The 23,904-nt window shown below is 62.0% G+C and overlaps 1 protein-coding gene across 2 annotated transcripts in view; it reads left to right on the top strand.

Annotated features, from left to right (window-relative positions):
* The window catches only part of TPO (thyroid peroxidase), a 46,337-nt gene that overhangs the window by 5,539 nt on the left and 16,894 nt on the right, over window positions 1-23,904 (top strand). The window contains exons 1-5 of one of the 2 annotated variants that reach the window (XM_059132796.1): window positions 8,146-8,478; window positions 11,521-11,605; window positions 15,089-15,258; window positions 17,133-17,265; window positions 22,675-22,804. In XM_059132796.1, coding sequence (XP_058988779.1) covers window positions 8,349-8,478; window positions 11,521-11,605; window positions 15,089-15,258; window positions 17,133-17,265; window positions 22,675-22,804 — 648 coding nt within the window. In that variant the 5' untranslated portion in view covers window positions 8,146-8,348. Of the gene's footprint in view, window positions 1-8,145; window positions 8,479-11,520; window positions 11,606-15,088; window positions 15,259-17,132; window positions 17,266-22,674; window positions 22,805-23,904 lie in introns of those variants that run through there. The other variant, XM_059132795.1, reaches the window with a different exon arrangement.

The following is a 23,904-nucleotide window of genomic DNA, read 5'->3' as shown; positions in this document are numbered from 1 at the left end:
CCCTGAGCCTGCGCTGTGCGTCCCACCCGCGAACGAGGAAACACACACCTGACCGCGGGGCGAGGCGAGGCGAGGCGCCCTCCCTGCCGGACGCACAGACTTCCCTTCGCTCCGTGTCCTACGTTTCTCACACTCAGAAAACTCGTTTGTGAAATATTACTAAAGCCAGCAGGGAAACTCCCGGGTTCCAGAACACACACGATGTTGTGATTGCCTATTAGGTAAAACCACAAAATGTCTTGACCCGAATTGCGTGTGTCTGAGAAAGAACCTCCACACCACGAGGCGTGAGATCAGCCACACAGACCGAGAGAAATGCGTCCCTGCAGTCACAAGGGAGCCGACATGTGCTCCTTCTTTTTTTTTTTACTTTTTTTTAATTAAATGTAAATGTATTTTTTTAATAAACATATAATATATTTTTATCCCCAGGGGTACAGGTCTGTGAATCACCAGGTTTACACACGTCACAGCACTCACCAAAGCACATACCCTCCCCAATGTCCATAATCCCACCCCCTTCTCCCAAACCCCCTACCCCCAGTAACCCTCAGTTTGTTTTGTGAGATTAAGGGTCACTTATGGTTTGTCTCCCTCCCAAACCCACCTTCTTTCTTTCTTTTTTTTTTTTTTTTTTTTTCTAATGCAACGTGTGCTTCTGTGAAAGGTGCAAACGGACTAGGGGGTTTTAGCCAGAACCGAGTATTGGTTCCATGTCGAGTCTTCATGTCTCGGCAAGTCAGTCATTAACGACCAAGCCTACAGGAGATTTTCTGAAATCCCTTTTATTGTCTACAAAAATATAGACGGTTTTCTAATACACACCCTCGTGGCTAAATTTTTAAGCGATCCAGGTAAAAAGAGAAGCGCTTGGGAAGGTCTCTTTCCTGCCCCTTCGTCCCGGCCCGGCCAGCCTGCGCACCTTGAAGTGACCGGCGCGTCCCCTGCTGGTCCACAAGCTCCGTCCTCGTCCGTGTCTGCGGCAGGAAGGGCAGCGCGTCCAGCCCCGAGGGAGTGGGGCACGGGGCCCGTCGGTAGCAGCCCTCCCGAAGCAGCGGGTCCTGCCCACGAGTCTCCCCCAGAGCTGAGCCTGCACAGCGGTCCTTCCTGATCCACCATGTGGGCTGTGTCCGGAGGGACTTGGGAGTTCAAGCCAACCACTGGCCTGGGGACCCCAAGAGGAACAGATACAGCGGCTCTTGTGGACGGGCAGGCAGCGAGGGCCTCGGGCACTTGCGCATCAGAGACTCCTCCCGTGAGCCCAGGAGCCTGGGGTGCATGTGAGAAGACCCCAGCCCTGACCACCCGGGGACTCCTGTTTGCCCTAAGTGGCCCTGTGGGCTCTCGCCTGACGGGACCCCATGTTGTGGAGGTCCCAGCCTCAGCCAGAACCGAGGCTCAGGGGTATCTCCTACAGGCTGCTGCCCCCGGGCCCGCAAGCGGCTGGGGTCAGCTGGAACAGCCGACCCGTGCTCTGGTGGAGAAAGAGGCCCCAGAGGTCCTGAGGGTCCTGAGGACATGAGAGCAGCCTGGTGGCTTCCTGGCAGCGGGGGGGGGGGGGGGGGGGAGGGGAGTTCAGGGACGGGCTGGGCCGGGTGCGTCGCTTGTAGGAGAAAGTGACAGGAGTCGAGTGCCCGTCCTGACAGCCGGGTCCCTGGATGACCGTGAGGGCAGAGCCCACGCGACCCCGCGCCCGTGTTGACAGCAGTTGCAATGTGGCCGCTCGTTACTGCGGCAGAGGGAGGCCTGCCTGAGTCCGGATTCCACCTGCTGTCCTGCATGGACGTCTGTCAGTGCTACGTGGACGTCTCACGGCAAGAGAACCTATTGGGTCGCAAAAAGCCGCGCGTTCCCAGCACGAACCGTGTCTGGAGGTGAAATGAGGCTCCGTGTGCTTCTGAAACCAAGGGGAGGCGCAGGGCAACGCAGGTGTGCGTTTCCACCTCCCAGGGACCCAGGTGCACGCACCTGCCGGGCAGCTCCTTGCGTGTCTCTTACCCACTGCATCCGCCATGACGACGGCTGTGCTTCCCCGTGGCCGGCCGTGAGTGCCGAAGGGGCCGGCTTGACTTCACCGCCGTCAGGAGAGAAGAGAGTCCCGCAGTGGTCCCGTGCTGGGCCCCAGGGGAGGGGCAGTCTGGCCGCCGCTTCCTTCAGCGTGCTGAGCACTAACCCGTGTGCCCTCAAAGTCCACCCACCGGAGCCCTAACCTCCGCCCTTCGGGTGCACCCGGAGATGGGGTCCTTCGAGAGGAACTTGAGTGAGGGCTTCAGAATGGGCCGAATTCCAGTGGGACCGTGTCCTGACAGCACTTGTTGCCTGGGTCACACATGCAGGAAGGGACAGCTGTGTGAGAACAGTGCAGGGCCCGGCCCGACCCCGTAGAGAGGCCTCCAGGGAAACCCGTGTGCCCACACCCCGATCTCGGACACCAGGATCTCAGCCGCCCCGGATCTCAGGGATCTCAGCCGCCCCACCATACTGACCTTCACTGCTCAGGTCGGAGAGTGAAGCCCGGTGCTCCGGTGCGCTTGGACTCCAGAGCCCTTTGCAGGAGCTGCTCCCTCCACACCTGGCTGAGCCGCTGCATCGGCCCACGTGACAGTTCTTTAAAATCCCAATGTTAGGGGCACGTGGGGGGCCCAGTGGGTTCAGCCTCTGCCTTCGGCTCAGGTCATGGTCTCAGGGTCCTGGGATCGAGCCCCACATCAGGCTCTCTGCTTTTCCCAAGAGCTGCTCTTGGCTTGGTGCAGACTGACTTCGGAAAGGCTCCTGTGTGTCGTGTTCCTCTAACATGCGCCGAAATCTTTTCTTGATTTCTTCCTTAAAATGACACATTTTTTTTTAAAACCTTCCAAACAATTCCCTTTTCTAGGTTGCATTTATGCAGTTACTTAAATGACACAGCCTTCCAGGAACGGCCCAGCATTCGGTTTAAGCTCACCGTACACTGGTGCGTACGCACAACGCCAAACCACGGTCGACAGAAGAGCTGGCAAACCCTCCTCACACCCACTAGGATTTCTCTGAGGCCTCAAAGGAATTTAAATTCAGTAGGAGAGTAAGAGCAATTACATGCCCTCCTGAGTCTCATCTCCAGAAGCTTCTGTTCAAAAGCCGCCCCAGGACAGTCAGGAGTCAGTGCGAGACACAGGGAGTGCCCGAACCGGTCATGAGTCCTCGGGAGAGCGGAGGAGGGTGACCATGAACTGGAAGCTGCTAGAAGGCTCAGCCAGCCGGGGACTCTCCTCCACCTCCTCAGGGCGTCCGTGCACACACAAGGTCTCCTGCCACACAGCATAGCTCACTGGCGTCCGATGGCAGGACCTGCCGCCCCTGCGCATGGAGGGTGAGCTGCCGTGACCATGCCCTGCCCGCAGCCGTGCGAGCCGTCTGCCGAATTCACGAGTCCAGGACCGCGTCCCAGCCTCTCCTGCGCTTCCCCTCATGTCCAGGGAAGCGGCCAGAGGGAAGCCGTGCTCAGGGCCCATGTGTGAGGATCCCCAGATTCCGCCGATGCCACAGCGTGCGGCTCCCGCCCGAGAGCCGGCCCAAGGGCCACAGGTCCCCGCCTCCCGCTTGGAGCCTGCGGTGTGTGACCCGTGTGGCCCCAGGGAGCTGGGGCGGCCCGCGCCAGGCTGAATCCTGGACCCTGCAGGCCTCCTGCAAGCATCTGGCCGGGCGGACGGCCACTTGTCAGGAGAGCCGCGGGCGAAGCCTGGATGAAGACTCTAACTTTATCAGGAACGTTAGCTGAGTTTGGATCCCAGGATTTCATTTTCTTCTTAAAAAGGGGCTCATTTAGATGACTGGAGGTTGACCTCAGAGTCGGACGGTGGTCGGGGATGCCCGGCCCCTCCCGCCAGCCCCCGGCGTCACTGACGGCGCAGACAGGGATGGGGACCCACTCATCCTCCTGACGGAGCCCCCTGTGGCCGCGCATCGGCCCCAACACCAAGCCGAGGGGATGCGTCCCCGAGTGCTCTTGTTCTCTTCCCATCGGTGACGGTCTTTCCTTTACAAAGACGACGTGCGCACAAGTCGGCCAACGGAAGGACCGACGACCGGCTGACGGTGGGTGAAGGGCACAAATGGGCTTCGGTTTGCAGAAACGGGCCTGAGGGCCACACCGGGGTGGGCGAGCTTTGAATGCAGCCACAGGCCTGTGTCCCTCGGAGTCGGGGAGTCCCCAGAGGAGGCATGACACCGGCCCGCAGAGCTCAGGGACCGGCAGGCATGAGGCCAGCGGAGCAAGAGGGAAGAGGTTCTTTACCAGCCTGACGCTTTGGAAATCCGTGACCACACATCCCCCGAAGCATCGGTGGCCCCGAGCTCCCCACTCGGACGAGCGGCTCATGGACCCCCGACTCCCAGAACAGTCACCCAGAACGGGTGCTTGAACTTGTACAGGAGCTTTCTCAGGACGCGAGTTCTCTGAGGACAAAACCCACAGTACTCTCTTCGAAGGCCAGCGTCAGACTGTGTCGGGGACCGCGCACGCATGTGTGTGCACACCGAATGTACTCACAGAGGCGTAAGCGCAGTCTCAGCAGTGACGCTGGTGGGTCCGCAGCAGGAAAGAGGGGGTCAGAGCCAGGGTTCCCCTCCGACCTCACGGTCACGGTGTATCCCCTGGGCACGGGGAGGCCACTGAGCAGTGGACGCTGGAAGAGGAGGAGCGGTCCATCAGGAGCCGTCACGGGTGACAGGGGTCCTGGCATCTGCATGCGGAGCCAGCGAACCAGCAGTGGAAAGGAGGAGTGAAAGTGCCCACCAGTTCCGAACTCGAGGCTTTCCTCTCTGACCTGCTGAGGCCCCCACTGTCACCCCCCAGGCCCCCAGGGCCCAGGTCCATGCTTCAGAGCCTCCCACGAGCCACCAGTCTCCTGCATGTCCCCCTCCAGCTGGCACCAGAAGTCCCAGAGCCCCATGTCACTGTCCCCCCGAGTCTCCCTCCACTGTCTCTAAGACAAGAGCCCAAGCTGCACACAGCACTAGCTGTCTGCTTCAGGCTGGCCCACTGGGCATCCCTCCCAGCCCCTGAGGAGCCGAGGTCCCCAGGACACAGGTGGCAGTGCAGACCCTCGTTCCTGTGTGAGCCCAGAGACCCCAGTCCCTCCTACACACACAGGCGATGGTGCCGACAGTGACGGCGAGAAGGCCGGCTTCCCGGACCCTTCCCATCTGCCACCCGCACCCTGAGGCCACGCAGCCCCCTGACCACGTGTCCCTGTGCCCCGTGGCTTCCGTCTGGGCCTCACCATCGGTCAGAGCCACTATAGGACAAAGGCACACGGGCCCCCGAGCTCTGCTCTGACCACCTCGCTGGCACTGATGACGTTCTGTTGGTGATGATTTAGGTCCATGTCCCACCTCCACTTCCCGCCGGCTTCATCCTGTCCTTGGAGCTTCAGGGAAAGGACTGAAATGTATTTTTGCTGGGAGAGTCCTGGGCATTCCAGCAGAAGCCAACGTGGGAGAAAACTCCTGGTCCCCTTGCCCCACACAAGCCTGCCCTGCACTCCAGGACCCTGTGCCTGTGCCCTGTGCCCCCCTGAGGGCCCGGCACGGAACACGCCCCCATGGCTAGCAGCCACGGGAGCTCGGAGCTCTTCCTGGATTTTGTCACTGAGGGCTTCCTGCACCTGGAGGACAAGGTCCTCCCAGCCCCCGTGACCTGGACCCGTCAGGTAAGAGAGGTCGGACGGGACCGCAGGACAGGTGGTGTCCACTTCAGCTCGGTGATTGTGGGGCCGCCCAGTGCCATCGCTTCGGACAAAGCACACAGACGACCAGAACTTGTCCTTCGCAAGGGAAGACCTGGTGGGTTTTGATCCTGGCTGAACTGTTCACTTTGTGTCAACCAGTATCATCCCACTGGGCTGGGCAGGAGGAACCTCCATCACTGTCCCTGACGGGGTCGAGGGAAGGCCGCCCCAAAACAGTTACTGAAGGGACAGCCGTGCGGGAAGGGGCCTTGGCCGCTCCTCTGTCCCCCACGGAGCAGGAAGGAGGTGTTCCAGGTGAGGGGTGCGCTCCACGGCAAGCGGGGACGTCCTTGTCGCCAGGGCAGGACATTGAGAGCCGAGAAGGCCGTGTGGACACCCCCGGAACCCGTGTGGAACTCCTCACGACTGGAATCTCCCTGGGTCGGAAGCCCCTTGTCCTCCAGCTCCTGGCACGGTCCATGTCCAATCTCCGCACAGCCCACACACCGCCTGCCTCGGGCCGACCTCAGGTCGGAAGGTCATTGCTGGGCCTCCGAGTAAAGCTTCGTGTTTCTCATGTTCATCTGTCTCACGTCCACGGGATTCCCCGTCCTGCGGGAAGACCCCACAGTTAGAGGAAGATGTTTCCTTCCCTTCATTCCCAAAAGCCAACTTTCTCGACCTAATTTCAGCCCTTGTGGATCTTTAGATCATCTGACACCGTCGTTCAATGCTGCGACTTAAGTGTAAGCTCCTCGGGGACGTCCCCAGGCCTGGCCTTTTCTGCACTGGACCCCAGTGTTTAAGGACGTGTCTTTCCCTGTCCCCAAGTGCCTCGCTGTGCTGGAGGGAAGCCATCAGGGACCAGCAGGACTAGCTGCGCAGAAGCCCGTCTGCGGGGCCGTCAGTGCCACCCACCACCCCAGTGTCCTGGGTCAGCTCGACAGGACTCCCCTCCACAGCTGCCAGCCCCAGCCAGCTGCCTCGCGGAGCGCCTCTCAGGAGGGCACAGGGCACGTCCAGAGGGGGTTGGGACTGCGGGGTAGACCCGGGTGACCATCACACAAGTCTCAGCCCCTGACAGGCAGGCAGGGACATTCACGCAGCTGAACAGCGGAGCTGACCTCAAGTCTGCTCGGGTTCCCCTGCTGGGACCGCGGGGTGCTGGGTTTCTCAAATGCGAGCCCAGGATTTCTGCTAATACTAAGTCTATAAAAAGCACTGGATGAACTCTGAGTATAGTACGTCCCAAATACGTCAGACACGCAGACTTTTCAAAAATGTGCTGTTTCTCAGGAAGCCACACTCATCCGGGTGCCAGCATTTTGTCCGAAAGTAACTTTCCTGGTCTGAGCGTGTTGGGCTGCCGTAGCATCTGCATGGAAAACCCAAAAGGAAGAGCCTGGCCCTGGGGAAAGGGGTGCCCTCTGGGACCCCTGGGGTGGGGCCCAGGACGGGGGTGACTCCCGTCAGAGTGGGTTCGCCCAGGCCTTCCAGGGACCCCCAGACCCACGCTCCCACCGACCCTTCAGTGCTTGCACTTGGAAAGACAGGTCAACACCGGCCAAAGCAGCTTACTCCCCTAGCCATGGGGCGTCGGCTCCGAGACCCTACAACGGTCACAGGTGACGCTTGTTGGCTTTGTGCTGGGGGTGTGGGATCCCGGGACGGATCCTCACTCAGCCCTGCTATACCCCCACCACTTCCCACACCTGCTTCACGTACACCAGGAATTCCCTTGTCTCCCTTGGAATCTCTTGCCTGTTTTTTCCTTATGGGGGGGGCGTGGGGGCTGCTCTCCTGGAGAAGGCGCGGTGCTGCGGGAGCGAGTGCGAAAGAAGAGAAGGGAGACCGTTTTCATGAAGCAGAAACCGAGAGGCTTGGAGGGGAGACCGCGTCTGCGTCTCCACAGACAGCCGAGGGAAGGCAGGACAGCAGCGTCCTCAGAGCCGCCGTGGACTCGTGCCGGGCTGACCACATTCCTGCCGAGGCGCACAGCCTCAGAGGAGGCCAACCACGGAAACCCTTCCTCCCTCCCGTCCACAGGGAGCCCCGTGCCCGTCTCCGGCTCGTGGCGCAGACCCGCCGGGGTCGGCGTGGGGAGCCCTGCCTCCTGCACACACCTTACTCGCCAGACCCCGGGATAGGCGCCTGTTCACCGTCTAGGCAGGAGGGAATGACGGCCCCAGTGTCCAGGCCCCAGGGACCCACCGGGACCGGCATGTGGTCGGGAGGCCTCTGAAGGCCGAGGTCCTTTTCTAGAAGGGAAGGAGAGGAGGGGTGACTGTAGCTGGCTTCTTCCTCCTCAACACACATGCCTTCTCCTTCTTCCTGGCGGGGGCGGGGGCTCCGCCCCAGAGGACCTGGACGGGGGACGCTTGCTCCTGGCGACATCCCGGAGGCTTGGCGCCAGCCAAGGGCGTGAGAGCCGCCCGGCCGGTGACGCTCGAGCGGGCACCGAAGAGCAGGAGGGTTTATAGGGCGGCCGCAGCCGTCCGGGAGGCAGGTCAGAGTCTTTGGGCCTCAGACCCAGCTGGGGGGACGCTGAGCGCGGTGCTGGACGTGTGTGGGGAGGAGCCCAATGACAGGGTGTCCCGCTCCCAAGGTCCCAGAGAAGCCGCTCGTGTGGACGTCACCCTGATGGGCCGCTTGTTCTCCGCCGGTTCCGCCGTCAGAAGGAGAGCACTCGCCGTCCTGGGCGTCATGCTGGCGGCGGCCTGTGCCCATGGCCTCTTTCCCTTCCTCCGGAGAGGCCAGGACCTCCTGTGGGGTGAGTGACGAGTGAATGCCGCCTCTGGCCTCGGGAAGCCGCTGTCCACAGCCACGGAAACAGACAGCGGCGCGGCGGCCCTGAGAGCCAGGCGAGGCGCCTGCCGTGTTTCCTCCTGCGTCCCGAGAAGGGAGCCATGGGTCTGGAGGGTGGACGAGTCGCAACTCGGTCCTGTCGGAAGAGTAATCCGGGGTCTCTACCACGAGACTCTCCATTTCACTGGCTTGACTATCTGAAAAAACTGTCTTTGGGAGAAATCACGTGTTCCTTTCTGGGCGTGGTGTGCGTCTGGGACACGGGGTGCGCAGTGTCAGGTGTGGTCCGGAGCTTGCAATGGCCAGGACTCAAGCTCGGCGTCTGTTTGGCTAAAAAAAAAAAAAAAAAAAGAAACAAAAGAAAGAAAAAGAAAAAGAAAGAAAGAAAAGGCACCAAACACGTTGCACGAGCAGCATGTCGGAGGGGCCTCTGGCTGCCCCCCCCCCGGGACGCACACTGTCCCCAGCAGGCTCCTGCGTCCCCACAGCCCGGCGGGGCTGTCTACGGACTCCTCAGCAGTGGGAGGACCCTCGCACTGACGGCCCCCGTCCCACCCCTGCTGGGCCCCACTTCTCCCAACTCCCCTGGACTCGGGGCTTCGTGACCATGTGGAAAGTTGCACCGACATCCCTCACAGACCCCCGTGCCCCTAAGAAAGCGCCCAACGCGTCCCAGGCAGCAGGAAGCCTGAGCGAGCGCTGGGCTCAGAGAACATGGGTCTACACGCGCCCCTTCCCTCGCCACACCTGCCACATGCAGGAGCTTGGGAAGTCGTCCGTCGCGGGGACCCCGACAGGCCACGCCGTGCCGAGTGCCCTGCGTCTGGACGACGGCAGGAAAGGACACCAGACGCGCGTTTCAGGCACCGCAGGAAAGGCGGGCTCATCTCGCCCACGTGAGCCTGCGGTGCCCGTGCTGCTCGACAGCTGTCCTGTGACTTACCTAATCTGTCCTTCTATCGGACAGCCCCCCCCATGTAAAACCACGGTAGCACCAGCGGGGTCACGCGGCTGTGGCGGCTGAGTTGTCGTGGGTCGGAGACGCCCACAGACCGTCACACACACGGTCAGCTGTGGACATCACAGTCCACGAATCGGGGCGTCTGGTCTCTGCGGCTTCGCCGGAGCCCCACACGCCACCGCCCGCCGGAGGCCGCGACCCGCGTCTGCAGGACTCAGAGCCACACACCGATTGCGCACGAGGACGCATCTCGTCAGGTTTTGTCCGGGGCTGTGGATGCCGCGTCGCGGGCGTTTTAGCATCAACCGGAGCATTTTGAGGCTTGTTAACCGTTTACAAATTACCTATTTGGAGAACATTTCTCTCACTGTGTCCGACCTCGCGTTCGTTGACAGAGGACAGTGTTTTCCTGGCCGACCACCAGCTCACCGCGGTTCCCCGAAAGATCACTGTCGTGGGTCACGTTTCTCGGCCCCTGTCCAACTCGCGATGCTGCTCTGTTCTCCAGGGTTTGCGTTCTCATCACAGCGCTGGGGTCTTCGTGGGGCAGCCAGGAGGGTGGCTACCGGCGGGCTCGCTGCTGGGCCCTCGCCCCGGCGTGTCCATTCTGGGCTTGGCCCCAGGAGGGCCCCAGAGGCCCGAGTCCAGGGCCCGGTCACCCCTGGGAGGGCAAGGAGCCCGACGTACAGCTGTGTCCAAGCGGCACCTGCCCCGCAGCGCGCTCCCCAGGCCCTTAAGTACGAGGTCCCCCAGCTCTTGGTGGCCAGTCCCGTCTCCCAGAGTCCCGGGATGATGCACGGAATCGTGTCTGTCCCATAACACATTCAGAGGCTGCAGGGGGTGCAGGGGGCTGGAGAGGGTGCGTGAGGGTGTCTGTGCCGGGCTCTGTCCCCCCGGACTTGGGAGGCGGCTGGGGTCTCCGCCTCGGGCACCTGCGGTCTCGGGCCGCATAGACGCCCCTCCCGGCTCAGAGACTGGTTCTTCCTGCAGTGGGGTCATTAGCGAAGATTTAGGACAAAAAAGGACAGAAGAGAGCTGCTGAGAGTTCTCACGGTGTCGGTAGATTTCCTGGACGTCTTGTGCCCACCGCCTCCTAAATACAGACATTTCCATCCTAAACAGTTTAATTCCTACAAAGGTGTATGTGCTTGAAAGTATTCTGGTAGTCTATTTATCTTTACAAATTATGCATTTCCTTTCATGAAGTATTGATTATGCAAGGTTTGTTAGTAACAGAAGCTACTTGGGCACCCCTCGAAGCACTTGCTGCTTTACATTATTCGTTTGGAGCCTCGTGTCTGAACCCAGGAGCGCAATCTTGAGTTGCAGGTTAGTCTGGGTCACTCTGACAAGCCGCCCCGACCGGCTGGCGTGCACGCAGGAGACGAGCGCGTCTCACACTCTGGCTGCCGCGGGTGCAGGTCCGGAGCCTGTTTCGTGTTGGGAGAGGCGGCGGGCAGACGCACCGGGCTGTGTCCCTGCCGGAAGCGGCCCTCGACCCGTCTTAGCCATCCCATCACGGGGTCGGCCTGTGGCTGTCCTCACATCGTCCCGCTGGGCGCGGCTTCCGCGTATGAATTTCGAGGGCCGTGAACATGAGGACCGGTGAAGCATTTCAAGCATGAAATAAAATTAAACGCGAGTCTTGTCATTGGAGACTGCCGGCACATTTCAGTAATTTGTCCTTTCTTAAGTGCACATGTAAAATAGGGAAATTTATGAGCTTCTGTGTCCTGGTTAGGGAACAGAGGAATCGGCTCCTTGCAGTCACGGAGGGGGTCTGGGCCATGGGGAGCGAGACAGTGCGGGGAGGCGGTGGGAGTGGGCAGGACCCTGTGCTCCTTGCACTGCGTGGGCAGCTCTGGGGGGGGCTCGTGCCTCCTGTGAGATGTAGAAACAAGGCCCACGGGGAGCCGGCCAGGACCCCTCCAGACAGGGCTCAGGGGCCGTGGGCTTGTCGCTGCCTCGCGCTGCCCTTGGAGGACACTGAATGTGGCAGAGGAGTCTGCGCTCGGACAGGGTTCACCATGCTGTTTTGTTCCACAGGACGGAGCGGAGACCCTCCTGTGCTCAGCGTCGTGGAGGAGACCAGACGCATGGTGGACCGCGCCATCTACCACACCGTGAAGAGGTGGGCTTTCCGCGGGGGACACGGGAGGGCAGGTCACTAGGGCCGGTGCCCGGGCCGCGCCGCTGGCTTCGCCATCTCCTCCTTACAAAGCGGGAACTCCTGCGCATTTGCTCACTTCCTGGTGTCAAGGGGAAGATCCCGAAAGAACCGGTATTCAGTCCCAGACTCTGTCTCTAGGGTAGCCCAGAGCAAACCACGGGGAACTCGCCCTGACGCACATCTGCGGTCTTGGCAGTGGACGGGGTCCCGGGACAGGGGGCTACTTGTCTTGGGGCAGGCGGGAGGAGCCGAGACCAGAGCGGGGGTGGAGGACACCGCAGGACACAGACGTTCGGTGCAGGACAAGCCCGTCCTTCTGGTTTCAGTCGTAAGAAACCCCTCGGCTTTAACACGCAGTCGACCTCCGTACTGAGGACACGGTGGTCTCACATGGGATGTTTGCAAAACAAACAGAACAGCTAAGGAGCGGGTTTTGTCCTCACAAGCTCGTCTTGTTGGTGGCTGACTAACGGTTACAGACGCTCTTACTGGGGACGGTGACATCCACATGGGGTCCAGGGAGCCAAATCAGCAGAGACCTAGGCCCAGGGCGATACCTGTCCTTCCCTGGACGCCTGCATGCCCCGCGGGGCATCACCCACCCCTGCACTCCTGGACCCACACTTTGTTTTTACAACAAACCTGTCCCTGGTCCGCTTGCCGGGGAGCCCTCTTTCGGGCCGTGCACCGCTGAGCGTGGCTGATCCGCGGGGCCCCCACTGCCGTGGGCGGGCCATGCGGGGGGCCCAGGCTCTAGGCCCTGCTCCTTGGCGGCTGCCACCACGGGGTCCTTCTCCTCTGGAATGGCGGTGGGTGCAGTCACACAGTCTTACTGTCGCTCGTCTGACGGCTCTTTCCCATGCTGCTTCCTCGTGCCTACCAGGGAGGCAGCATCCGGAGTCCCCAAGGGGTGTCCTCCTAGACGCATGGTCCCCATCGCCTAAAGCTCCGCCGCTTCCCAGACCCACCACTGGGCATACTGACCATGGGGGCGTGGGACCCACACCGGTGTAGGGGAGGATCTGCGCCCCTGTCTTTTGCCCCGGAGAGGAGGGCTTCCGTGCTGTGCGGGCGCTAGGGCCGTTCCACGGAGGGAGACGCCACTTCTGCCTCCCGTGCTGCCCCCTTTCTATGCAGACTCCATGCCCAGCATTCGGCTTGGACTCGGGACCCTGAGAGTGAGAGTGGGGGCTCTGCTGACAGCCCTCCAGGCGCCCCTCAGGGCGGCCCCTTTCAAAGCATCCTTGAGGGTGGACAGGAGCAAAGACAGTCAACGCCCTTTGTCTCACGAGGTGTTGAGAAATAACCCAGAGCCGAGGAGACTGTTCCCCAGTAGTATCTGTCCCCGTGCGCACGCCACGCTGGCGTCTTGCAAACTTCTCCACAACCCCGTCCTTCCAGGGACCAGCAGGGCTGGGGCCACATCCGTTTGTCCCCAGCCTGCTCCCGGGGTCGGCGGCCGCCCCCATGACTCTGGGCTGCGGGTGTGGCCCTGCGTGTGGCATCCTCCCGACAGCGCAAACCAGGTCCCTCGAGGTCTTCCTCAGGACGCCCGGGCTTCTCCCTAGATTCTGAGCCGAGCTCTGCCCTCGGCCAAGGTGTCACCTGGGGAGGGGAGGGCGTCTGCCGTCTCAAGGCCCCCGACCCGGCGGTCTCGTCCACGGGTCTGCCGGCGAGCGGAGGCTGGCCTGAGTCTCCTCCCGTCGTTGAACTCTGAGGACAAAGAAACGGGGTCCTCGGGCTTCACGGCCCTTGTCGGGGCCACCGGGTCCAGGCTCACGAGGAGCAGAAGCGAGGGAGGAAGACGTGGCGTCTCAGTCCTGCTGAGTCTCCTCGTGCGAACGCCAGCCTGCGCAGCGAGAACGGGGCTGCAGACGGGTTTCACCGCTCGGGTTTGCGGTGATGTACGTGGAAACGCAAAGACAAGAGAGCCAATGAGGAAGGTCATCGGTGAGGTCTTCGGAGGTTGTTTCTAGAAGTTTCTTCAAGATACCTTTGAAGACCAGCATCGCGCAAGGAGGCACTGAAGGTGCAAAGCAAACTCACAGTTCACTGAGGTCCTTACGGTTTGAATCCGGGAGACGCAGTTTCCGGAGGACCCGGAGACAGGCTCTGGGGTGGGAGGTGCCTACAGGGGCGAGCCCGCGGCCCTCCTCGCTCGCCGACACGGACTTCTTTGGGGGACTGTTCTCCTGCCCCCGCAGTCTCAGGGAGCCCCAGAAAGGCCGCGGGTGGCACTGTGGTGGCCAGTGCCTGGGGCCGGGGTCCCGTGTCTCCGCTGACTGGTATGTCAGCTTCTACCAAAAATTCATTACAGGGACACCTGGGGGGCTCAGTGGGTTAAAGCCTCTGCCTTCAGCTCAGGTCGTGATCCCGGGGTCCTGGGATCGAGCCTCAAGGCAGGCCCCCTGCTCGGCGAGCAGCCTGCTTCCCCTCTCCCACTGCCCCTGCTTGTGCTCCGTCTCTCACTGTGTCTCTCTCTGTCAAATAAAATAAAATCTTAAAAGAAAGAAAACTTCGCGGTGACCTGGTGTCACGCGACATCCAGAGCTCTTCATGGAAGTTCTGGGCCGCGTGCATCGGTGTCACGTCAGGTTCACTTCGCTGTGTCCGCCGTGTCCGCCGCATCTGTCACCGGCTGTGCCCCCGACGCCAGCTACTCGGCTCTCAATGACGGAGTGTCGTAAACTGAGCGTCATTGTGGCCGTGGGCAGCCGAGGTGTTCGGGGCGACAGCCCGAGGTGAGTGGTTCTCGGCCCAGCACCGGCCGCCCCAGTCCCTCAGTGCGACTCGGGCTTCTTACTGACGCGTGGTGGCCCACGGGGTTGCGGCGGGAGGCGGGAACTTGGCTGATCCCGCCGCCGAGTCATCCGTGTCGGGAGCCGCACATCTCAGGGCGGCTGGAGGGGCTTCCTGCCGCTCCGCCTGAGGCCGCGGGTGTCCACTCTGCAGCCCCACCCGGGCAGGGGCCAGCTCGGACCCCTGCCCCCAGGGCGATGGCCCCAAAGTGCCGTGGGCAGGGGCTGGACGGATCCCCTGGGGCTGGAGCTGCTGGGACGCGCGTGGCCGGGGACGCAGGGTGCTGGGGACCCAGCACGGTGCTTCCGGTCCCACCACAAAGGCTCTGTTGCCTTGTCCTGCCCTGCGGGGACCGGTTCTCTGACAGGGAGCGGGGCCAGCCTGTGAGCACGGGCTCACCCGGGAGCTCCAGGGGGCTGCGCGCAGGGCCCCTGACTCACCAGCCGGGGCACAGCACAGGCGTCTAACTCGATGCTGACAAGGTTTATCGCCCCCAAGTCCTGTCCGGCCCACGACCTCTGGATGCGCCCGTCTTCGACCCCACATGGGGCAGGCCCTGCACATACTCTGCTGAAGTGAGTACTGACTCCTTATGAGAACAGCCCCAGACGAATAACCCGTGTTACTTCTCCCCTCGCGCCGCAGAGACCTCCGCCAAAGAGGGGTCCCGTCTCCGTCACAGCTTCTGTCTTTTTCCAAACGCCCTGAGCCGACCAGCCGCGCCGTCTCCCGTGCGGCCGAGATCATGGAAGCCTCCGTGCAGGCCCTGAAGACAAGAGTCTCCGGGAAGCTCCGGAGATCCTGGCCTCCCACCGGTGAGCCCCCGAGGTGCCCCCCCAGCAGCGGCCCCGAGGGGCAGAGCCTGGGCTGGGAGGGAATGCACAGAGCGCCTCTCGCTCGCCTCCCTGCTCGGTCCCAGACAGACGCGGTGGGTCTGTCACCGCGGCTCCAGCAGGCGTGGGATGCGTCTGGGTTCGCCTGGGAGGTGACGGTCCCTCTGTGGTCCAGACTGAAGCGCGGCGGCGGCTCAGCCCCTGGCAGCCTGTGTCGTGGCATCCAAGAGCCGCCGAGCCCTGGTGGTGGGACGGGGCGGCCAGGGACTGCGGGGACAGCAGGAGCCGCGCGGGCTGTGCGAGGGGTCCCGTTGCTGTAGCAGCCGGCAAGGAGGCGAGCCCCCCCCTGCTGGGTGCCGTGGCCTCCGTGACCTCCTCCGGGCCTCTGAGAACCGGTTTGCCGGACTCTGAACGGGGGACAGCAGTGGCTGCCGGCAGAGCCTCCGAGCACGGCCACCCGTTGGTGCACACGGGGCGTGGCCGGCCGGACCCGGGCAGCGCATGAGCCCTGGTGGGGAAGGAGCAGACCAACCCGGGCTTCTCACGAGCCGCGTGGTCCCCAGGTCCCTCCCCCAAAGAGCCACAGACACTTCCTGTGGACTTAGCCTTTGTTTCTTTTATTGAGTTTTATGTTTTTAATTTATTTCACATTTTTATTTAAATTCTACGTAGGTGACACATATGGGAAAATTGGTTTCAGGAGTAAAACTTGGTGATTCCCCTCCAGCAGCCCATCCCCCTCTGCCCACCCCCACCCCTCCTCCAGCAGCCCCTCCCCCCTCTGCCCACCCCCACCCCTCCTCCAGCAGCCCCTCCCCCTCTGCCCATCCCCCACCCTCCTCCAGCAGCCCCTCCCTCCGCGACAGCCTTAAGAGTCTCCGATGGTGCATTTCCCTCTCTCTCCCCTCCCGCATTCCCATAGGTTCATCTGCCTTTTTTTTTAAGGTTTTATTTATTTATTTGACAGAGGGAGACCCAGCGAGAGAGGGAGCACAAGCAGGGGGCGTGGGGGAGGGAGAAGCAGGTCCTGGCCCAGCAGGGAGCCCAGCGCTCCATCCCAGGACCCTGGGACCAGGACCTGAGCCGGGGGCAGTTGTCTAAGGACTGAGCCACCCGGCGCCCCATCTGCTTTGCTCCTTGAATCCCTAGTGCGCGTGGGTCACATGGTGTTTGTGGTTCTCTCGCTGACTTACCACGTGAAACCCTCCGGCTCATGCCCTGGCGGGGACGCCCCTTCTCTTTCTCTCTGTGTCAAACGGATGCATCCTTCCCAGGGTCCCCTAGGGAAGCTCCTGGCCCTGGCCCCTCCTCCGCCGTCCTCACGGCTTTATCTCGAAGATCTGTACAACTCGTCTTGGAGAAGTGACCAAAGGTTCCTTCTGGGACCAACAGGGAAGCGTGCCGGCAGCACGTGCTTGGGGAAATACACGAGCTTCTGGGCCCCAACCCAGAGAGGGTGGGGAGAAGGGAGCCAGCAGTCCAGCTGGCGAGAGCCAGGCCCCGCGCTCCAGCGCCGATGCTGCCCGCACCCCTGACCGGCCGGGGGCCGAGCTCTGCTGGCCGCCCCATCTCACTGCCAGGGCGCAGAGGCTTGTCGGGGACGCGACCCCGCGGGTGCCCTGTCTCCAGGGGACCAGAGCACTGACCGGCTTTCCTGAACGGTCACAGCAAACACGGGTTTTAAAAGCCCATTTCCTCGCGTGGAGGGTGTGTGACGGCGTTGTCGAGAGCACGGGTTTGAAGAAGGAAGCCCTGGCCCCGGCGCGGACGCGTCTGACGTGGCGGGGCTGTCTGCGACCGCCTTGCCCCGTGTAGGACGCGGGTGGGCTCATCCTCACACACGGCTTCCTCCCCAGATGTCCTGCCAGAAGACGTGCTGAACACAGTCGCGAACGTGTCCGGATGCTTGCCCTACATGCTGCCCCCAGAGTGCCCAGACACCTGCCTGGCCGACAAGTACCGGCTCATCACGGGCGCCTGCAACAACAGGTCGGCGTGTCCTCCAGACCGGCCCCACCTCGGGGGGTAGGGGGCAGTGGCATTCCATCCCGGGAGGCTGCAGACCGCCGGGGTCTTGTCCCACCGCAGCACACCCTGGACCCCCACCTGTCCGGCTTGTCGCCAGGTGTGTCCCCGACCTGACCCGATCCAGTAGTGTCCCCTAGACGCTGCCCCACCCCGTCTGTGGGTGTCCCATAGACACCTGCCCATGCCGTCTGCGGGTGTCCCTTGGATGCTGCCCCACCCCTTCCACAACGTGTCCCCTAGAATCGGGTTCTGGGAAGGCCCAGGAGCCATAGGTTCAACTGAGATCAGAACCCTGAGAAGGCGCAGGGCCAAGGAATGTGGCTCTGTTGGGCCCGGATGTCAGTTGGGCCACAGGTGGAGGATGGCCACGGGACCCGTGACACAAGTCTGCAACACAGCAGCCGCCGGGTACCAGAGGGCAGCACAGCTGTGGCTGTGCCCGCAGTGGGGGCCGGGGCAAGACGGCAGACCTACCTCCCTCCCTCCTGCTCTGAGCCAGGCCCCACGACACGTGTTGGGGAACACGATAGCCCTGTTCTCCTGCAGCTGGTGAGTGGGACCCCTGGCCAGTCGGTCCAGCATAAACAGGACTGGTTCCCATTTTTGTTACAAAGAGTTTTGCAGTTTGAAGGTTAGGTCCGTGATGACCACAGTCCTAGACTAAACAGAAGCACAGAGCGCATCTCAGAATAACCCAGAATGGTGCTGGCCGTGTGGTGGTCACGGGGCTCACGGGGGCTGCTGCCAGCAGGCAGGGGCGTGTGGTCTCGTCTGTGGTTCAGGACAGAAGGTGATGCCCGAGCGAACCAAACCATCCGGGGTGTGAGATTTCCCAGACGCCCAGACTTCTTCCTGCACTTGCTGAAGCCGCTGCTTGCACCAGGGGTGCATCCCCCTCCCCTCCAGCTGCCTCCCCAGGAGGGCCCGGGCCCCTCAGCTCAGCCGCCCAGGTCCCTTCGGCAGGGGCAGGACGTCCCCTGGCCCTGCCCTGGGGAGCCCCGTCCAGGGATCTTGTCTCGGCCCCTCTCCCGGCCGGCCGTCTCCTCTGTCCCGTCCTCTCCCGAGGCCCAGGCTGCAGAGGGTGGGAGTCCTCTGTGCACACGGACACCCCGCTCGGGGCTGCTCTTGCGCCGTGTCTGTGCCACACGTGCCACACACGTGTGTTCTCGTGGCCTGGGGCCCGCGCACTTGCAGGTTCTATGCGATGTCCGCCGGCACGTTTAACCCCGATGTGTTCAGATGGAGGGGCTAGAGACAGGGCGGGGGTTTCTTCCAGACACGCATTTTCCTCCAAGGAAGAGCACTTTCCTTCCGGAAAGTTCTGGTTGTTGCGTGAGCGTCTGCAGCACTGCCGGTCAGGGGCACCTTCTGCTCCGTTTCGAAGGTTGGTCAGGGCAGGACGCCGGGGTTGGCTCTCGCCCGAGCCGCGCCAGGTCATGCTTCTCTGCCAGGTTTCCCGGGACTCGGGCTCCAGCACATTGGTCTTCGCCACCGCGTTATGCTTCCTGCGTTTGATGGAATGTCCGCCGGCGCTTCTCTTTCATCTCTTGGGCTTGCCTGTCACTGTCTTCTCGACTCTAACGTGGACGCACAGTCGCTGTTTTCCACTTTCTTTTCCTTCCTTAGCCGCGTCACTTCTTAGCCCGTTCGTTGCTGCTTCCTGGCGCGAACCGCGGGCTCCGGCCCCGCCTGTCAGCTGCACGTCGGCCGACGTCCTGTCTTTAAGCAAATGTGGTTTGGAATTTGACGTGTAACGTCTGGATTTCCAAACGGAGCGTTGGAAGGAGACTCCGTTTCTGCCGGTTTCCCTGCGTGCGGGCTGACGGGTGGGCGTCGTGGCTGCGGCTGCCCTCACGGCCCTTTCCCCTTCGCTGAGACGATGCCCGCGGAACCAGGTGACCGGAGTGGAGAAGGACATCTGCGCTGCACGGTCCTGCCTGCCGGGAGGAGGGGGTCGGCCACCCGCGTGGCGCGTGCGTGAAGGCCGGCGGGGCCTGTTTCCGACGCCGCTCTCGGGAGCGTTGCCCTCGATGGTCCTCAGGTTCCCACCTCTGCCCGGGTTTCTGGGCATGCGCGTGTGGGTGTGCGCGCTGCTGTCATCCGTCATGGCACGTCCGGATCTCGGGGGGGGGGGGCTGCTGAATGTGATGGTGACCATCGGACGACTGTCGTCGGCATTCTGGGCCGTTTCTACCTCCGCTAGAGGGAAGGACACTCCCCTGACAGCCGTTCCTGCCTGTTGGGAGGATTTCTGAAGGTCTTTGCGTGCGGTGTACAACGCCGTGAAGGAAAGCGGTGCCGTGATCGTCACCACGGACGACCGGGTAGTATCTGACCTTTTGGGACCTGCCCGAGGCCTTAGCCACAGAGGACCGAGGACACAGCTCCAGGCGCCTTCTCCTCCGAGCAAGGCTCCCAGCTCTGCAGCCATCAGCGACTCCCGTGTGGCGACGCCAGCTCTCAAGATGGCAGCAGAGTTTTCCCGGCTCAGACAGCGGCTCGCCAGCCTGGCCCTGGCCGTCTCTGACCCGCACCCGCCGGAGGGAGATTCAGACAACGTTTGTACCACATAGTGACGGGTTCACCTGCTTCAGGAGAAGCCACCAACTGGAGAGCAGAGTCGGGCCGGAAGCACGCACCCCACCTGCCCCCACGCACATGCCGCGCTTTTAGCGGCAAAACCATCCCCCAACAGGAAAGACCGAAGGTCGCTGAAAACCTTCTGCACTTTCGTGGGCTCATGTTGCCGGCGGTGTCTGGCATCCAGTGTGTTCTCAGCGGAGGGAAAGCACCACGGGGCTGCCGAGCGGGCATCCCGTGTGGACACAGGCAGGCTGCGTGTGGCCTTGCGGGCTGCAGGACGCGCCCTGTCTGCACCACGGCGTGATTCTGCGTGGCGACTCCTGGCCCTCTCTGACCTCAGAACCCATGAGTTCCCGGAGGAGGCGATGCACTCTGCTGGCGAAGTCTGGTTCATGCGTTTGATGTGCCCGCAGAGCCCCTGACCTCCCTGGGTTTAGTGTGTAACTTGCTGTGCATAAAATTCCCTGCATTAATTTTCAAAACACTTGCCCAAACCCAAACTAAATGTGGGTCAGTCTTCCAAAGCTGTGTGAAGAGGCATATGTCTTCCCTGGCAGCTCCTGTTCCGTCGGGACACCTGCCACACGACCGTGTCTTCTCATTTGTGTTTGGACAGAGCACGGGAAGCCATCCGGCAGAGGTGACCCTGCAGATCTCCCTGGAGGGGACGTCCTCGGCACGGTGACTCCCGTAGGGAAGCCCGTGTTTATCCTGCTTTGAACTGTTGCCTCCAGATCACAGATAGGGGCCGCACAGAGCCCAGGCAGCACTACGGTTGTTCACAATTCTGACACCTGAACAAACGGGAGCCCTGATGGGTGCACACGGCCCCCGGGGCCCCAGGATGCTCATGCGTCTGAGGAAACCTAGATGCTGCTGGCGTAGGTCTCCTGCATGAAACACTTGGACCATAACCCGGGCACGAATGACGCCAGGACAGGGAAGTTTCCAGAGTTCTTGGAGCACATGGCGTTCAAGCCCATAAGGAAAAGCACAGCATTGGCCAAACCGCGTCCACCTGGGTATGTGCCACCTGCCCTCGGGGACTCCAGCCGCGACTGCACGCCAGGGGCTGAGTGTCCTCAGGCTTCCGGCCGGTGGATGGGACATCGGGCACGGTAGGAGCCACACCAGGTCCCGGGGCCATGTGGGGACCTCCCATGAATGGGTGTGGGAAGGATGCGCTACCACAGGGCTCCGAGCTCATTCTCGGTGACGCCGCGGCTCCTCGAGCAGACCCCACACAGCCCCCGTGTGCCCACACCTGTCCGCAGCCAGGAGGACCCCTGCAGGAGCCACCCAGCCTCCACCGTGACGTCCATCCACACTCCCCTCAGGCTGGACGTTGGACCTGCCTCTCTCAGCATCCGAGTGCTGGAGCCCCAGAGAGGAGAGCCCGAGCTCCGAACATCGCGGCAGAGACGGCTGTGTCCCCGTGACCTCTTGTCCAGAAAGGCTTCCGTCCGCTCACCCCGTCCGCTCCTGATCATGTCCTCCCTGCGGCCGAGAACCCAATGGACAGGTGGTGCAGACCTAAATGTTGGCCCCACGCTGGGCCGAGGATCTTCCGACACGACAGTGGGCCAGGTGCCTCGTGGGGAGGCGCGCACAGGCCCCCGACGGCACCAAACACTCTCCCTCCAGGACTCCCGCCAGGCAGGCTGACTGCACAGCCTTTCCCGGTGTCCACGAGGACCGGTAGCCCCTGGGCTCTCGGGACAGCCTACAAGCTACTGAAATGCCAGTCAGTCAGCAGAAACATCACGCCTAAGCAGTTGAATGAACATTTCATTATTTGTAATGGAGTAAATTTGCACCTCCCCCAAGCAGCGGAATTTCCATGACGTAAACCGACTGTCAAGAATCCACGCCGGGGGAGCACGTGGTCTCCCACGCCGACTTCCTGCCGCTAACGAGATGCATCGCGGCCCCGCGTCATTCCACAGATGGGGCCAGGCTGGGGTGCGGGAGCTCCAGGAGGGATTGGGGAAGGATTGTCCCCCACCCCGTGGCCCTGCAGATGCCCCCACGTTCCCCCCCGCCTCCCGCTGGCAAGTCCCCCGGGGCTGCTAGCCGGGGCAGCGGCGTCATGAGCGACTGTGTGTCCCCATGTCCTGAGCCTGCGGCCCCGCGAGGAGCAGCGCGTCTGTTCCATCTGCCCGATGCCACGCGGCGTCTCGCCCTCCGATGTGCGGACGTGTCGTGAGTGTGGCCTCGGTCTTGGCAGCTCCCGGCGCCTTTCACGCCAGGCAGAGCTTCTCAACCAGCCCCGCTGATGGAGGCCTGGCCCACGTCAGCGACGTCCCCCATCGTGATGACAACGTGTCAAAACAAAGCAACGGATCTTTAAATGTTTATATTTTCCAACACTCCAAAAACTTCACAAAGTCATGTGGCCTGTCACAAATCTCTTGGGTTTTGTGACTTAGATGTTCCAAGTGTCAACATTACGGGTGTGTGGGGGCTTGCAGGAGAGTCTAGACCCGACCTTCTCCAACGCGGACGCTCGTCCGCGGCAAGCCTCCAAGCCGGCCTCATGCACTGCACTGTGTGAAGACCTGCAGCGACCGCGCAGGCCCCTGCAGCCGGCAGCACGTGGATGCGGCGCACAAGGGTCAAGGGAACACGAGCGCCGTCAGGGTTTCATGCCCAAAGTATCCGTTAAAAAAAAAAAAAATCCGCAACAGAAGATCCTCATTTCTTTTTGTTCTTTAAACGGACATTCCCTTTCTGTTTCTTCCCAAATGGAGGCTCTTGTGGTTGACAGTCCCACGTCTGTTTCCGCAGAGACCACCCCCGGTGGGGGGCGTCCAACACGGCGCTGGCGAGATGGCTGCCCCCGGCCTACGAAGACGGCATCAGCCAGCCCCGGGGGTGGAACCCCCACTTCCTGTACAGCGGCTTCCCGCTGCCCCCGGTAGGTGACCCCCACCCCGGGACCTGGTCCCCGCGACGCTGCCAGACCGCCCCCATCGGGGAGGACGCCCACGGCTCCGCCCAGGCTCCGGGCAGCGGGCGCAGAGCCCCGTGCTCTCCGTCCCCACAGGCCTGCACCCGGCGGCTTTGTGCCCCGCTCCCCGCCTCGGGGGCTGAGAGGCGGAGAGATGAGCGTCACCAGCAGTGACGGGGACAAGGCAGACTTAGATTAAGGCTGACTGTCGGCTCTTCACAGTCATTTCAGTATCGGGGGGTTTGTGCTTGTTAAAGATGTATTCATTTTGGGGGACGAGTAGACGGAGAGGATCCCACGCACACTCCCCACTGGTCCCGGAGCCCAGCGTGGCCTTTGACATCACAACCCTGAGATCACGACCTGAGCCGAAACCGAGGCTCGGTTGCCTGATCACCGAGGCACCCAGGCGCCCCTTATTTTGGCGTTTTGATATAAGTTCCTTTACCCGAAGGCAGAGGAGGAGGTCTAACCAAAGATACTTAGAAGTTAAGTAATTCACTCATTTATGCAAACTGATGGTTGCTGCTTTATACCCGGAGGCAAATTACTTGCTAAGAAAACTCATATAAAAGCCACTGATCAATTTGGCTAAAAGTGGATATTTTGCCCTCAATTTGCCTATTTGCTTTCGTGAATAAATCAGTCTTCCTGGTCTTATACTACGTATGACAGTGGAATTCTCCAGAAATACGACAGTGACAGTCTGTTCCGTGTGAGCACGCTCGGGGACCGGAACTCTGTCCCCAGACCCGTACCTCATGCGCACACACGAGGACAATTTCTGGACAAACGCATGAGATGCTCCTCACAGGCGTTACCTCCCGCCCCCGCACAGGACTAGTGGGGATGTGGACCTTCCCTTACACCCCCTGCTTGATTTCTAAATGACATCTGAGGTGATCAGCTTCCCTGGGCCGTTCGCGCGGACGGCCGCCGAGCAGGACGACCGGTGCCCCTCAAGCTGGGAGCGGCATCGGAGCTGGTGGCCGGGCCCTGGGGGAGGGCATGGGCCCCCCGGCTGCACTCGTCCCTGTCCCTTTCTGCAGGACACTCTCGGCCTCTGT

Source organism: Mustela lutreola, chromosome 9 (genome assembly GCF_030435805.1).
Source record: "Mustela lutreola isolate mMusLut2 chromosome 9, mMusLut2.pri, whole genome shotgun sequence".
In the NCBI taxonomy this organism is placed as follows: Eukaryota; Metazoa; Chordata; class Mammalia; order Carnivora; family Mustelidae; genus Mustela; species Mustela lutreola.
The sequence above is the reverse complement of the archived record's forward strand: the minus strand, read 5'-3'. Positions and strand labels throughout refer to the sequence as shown.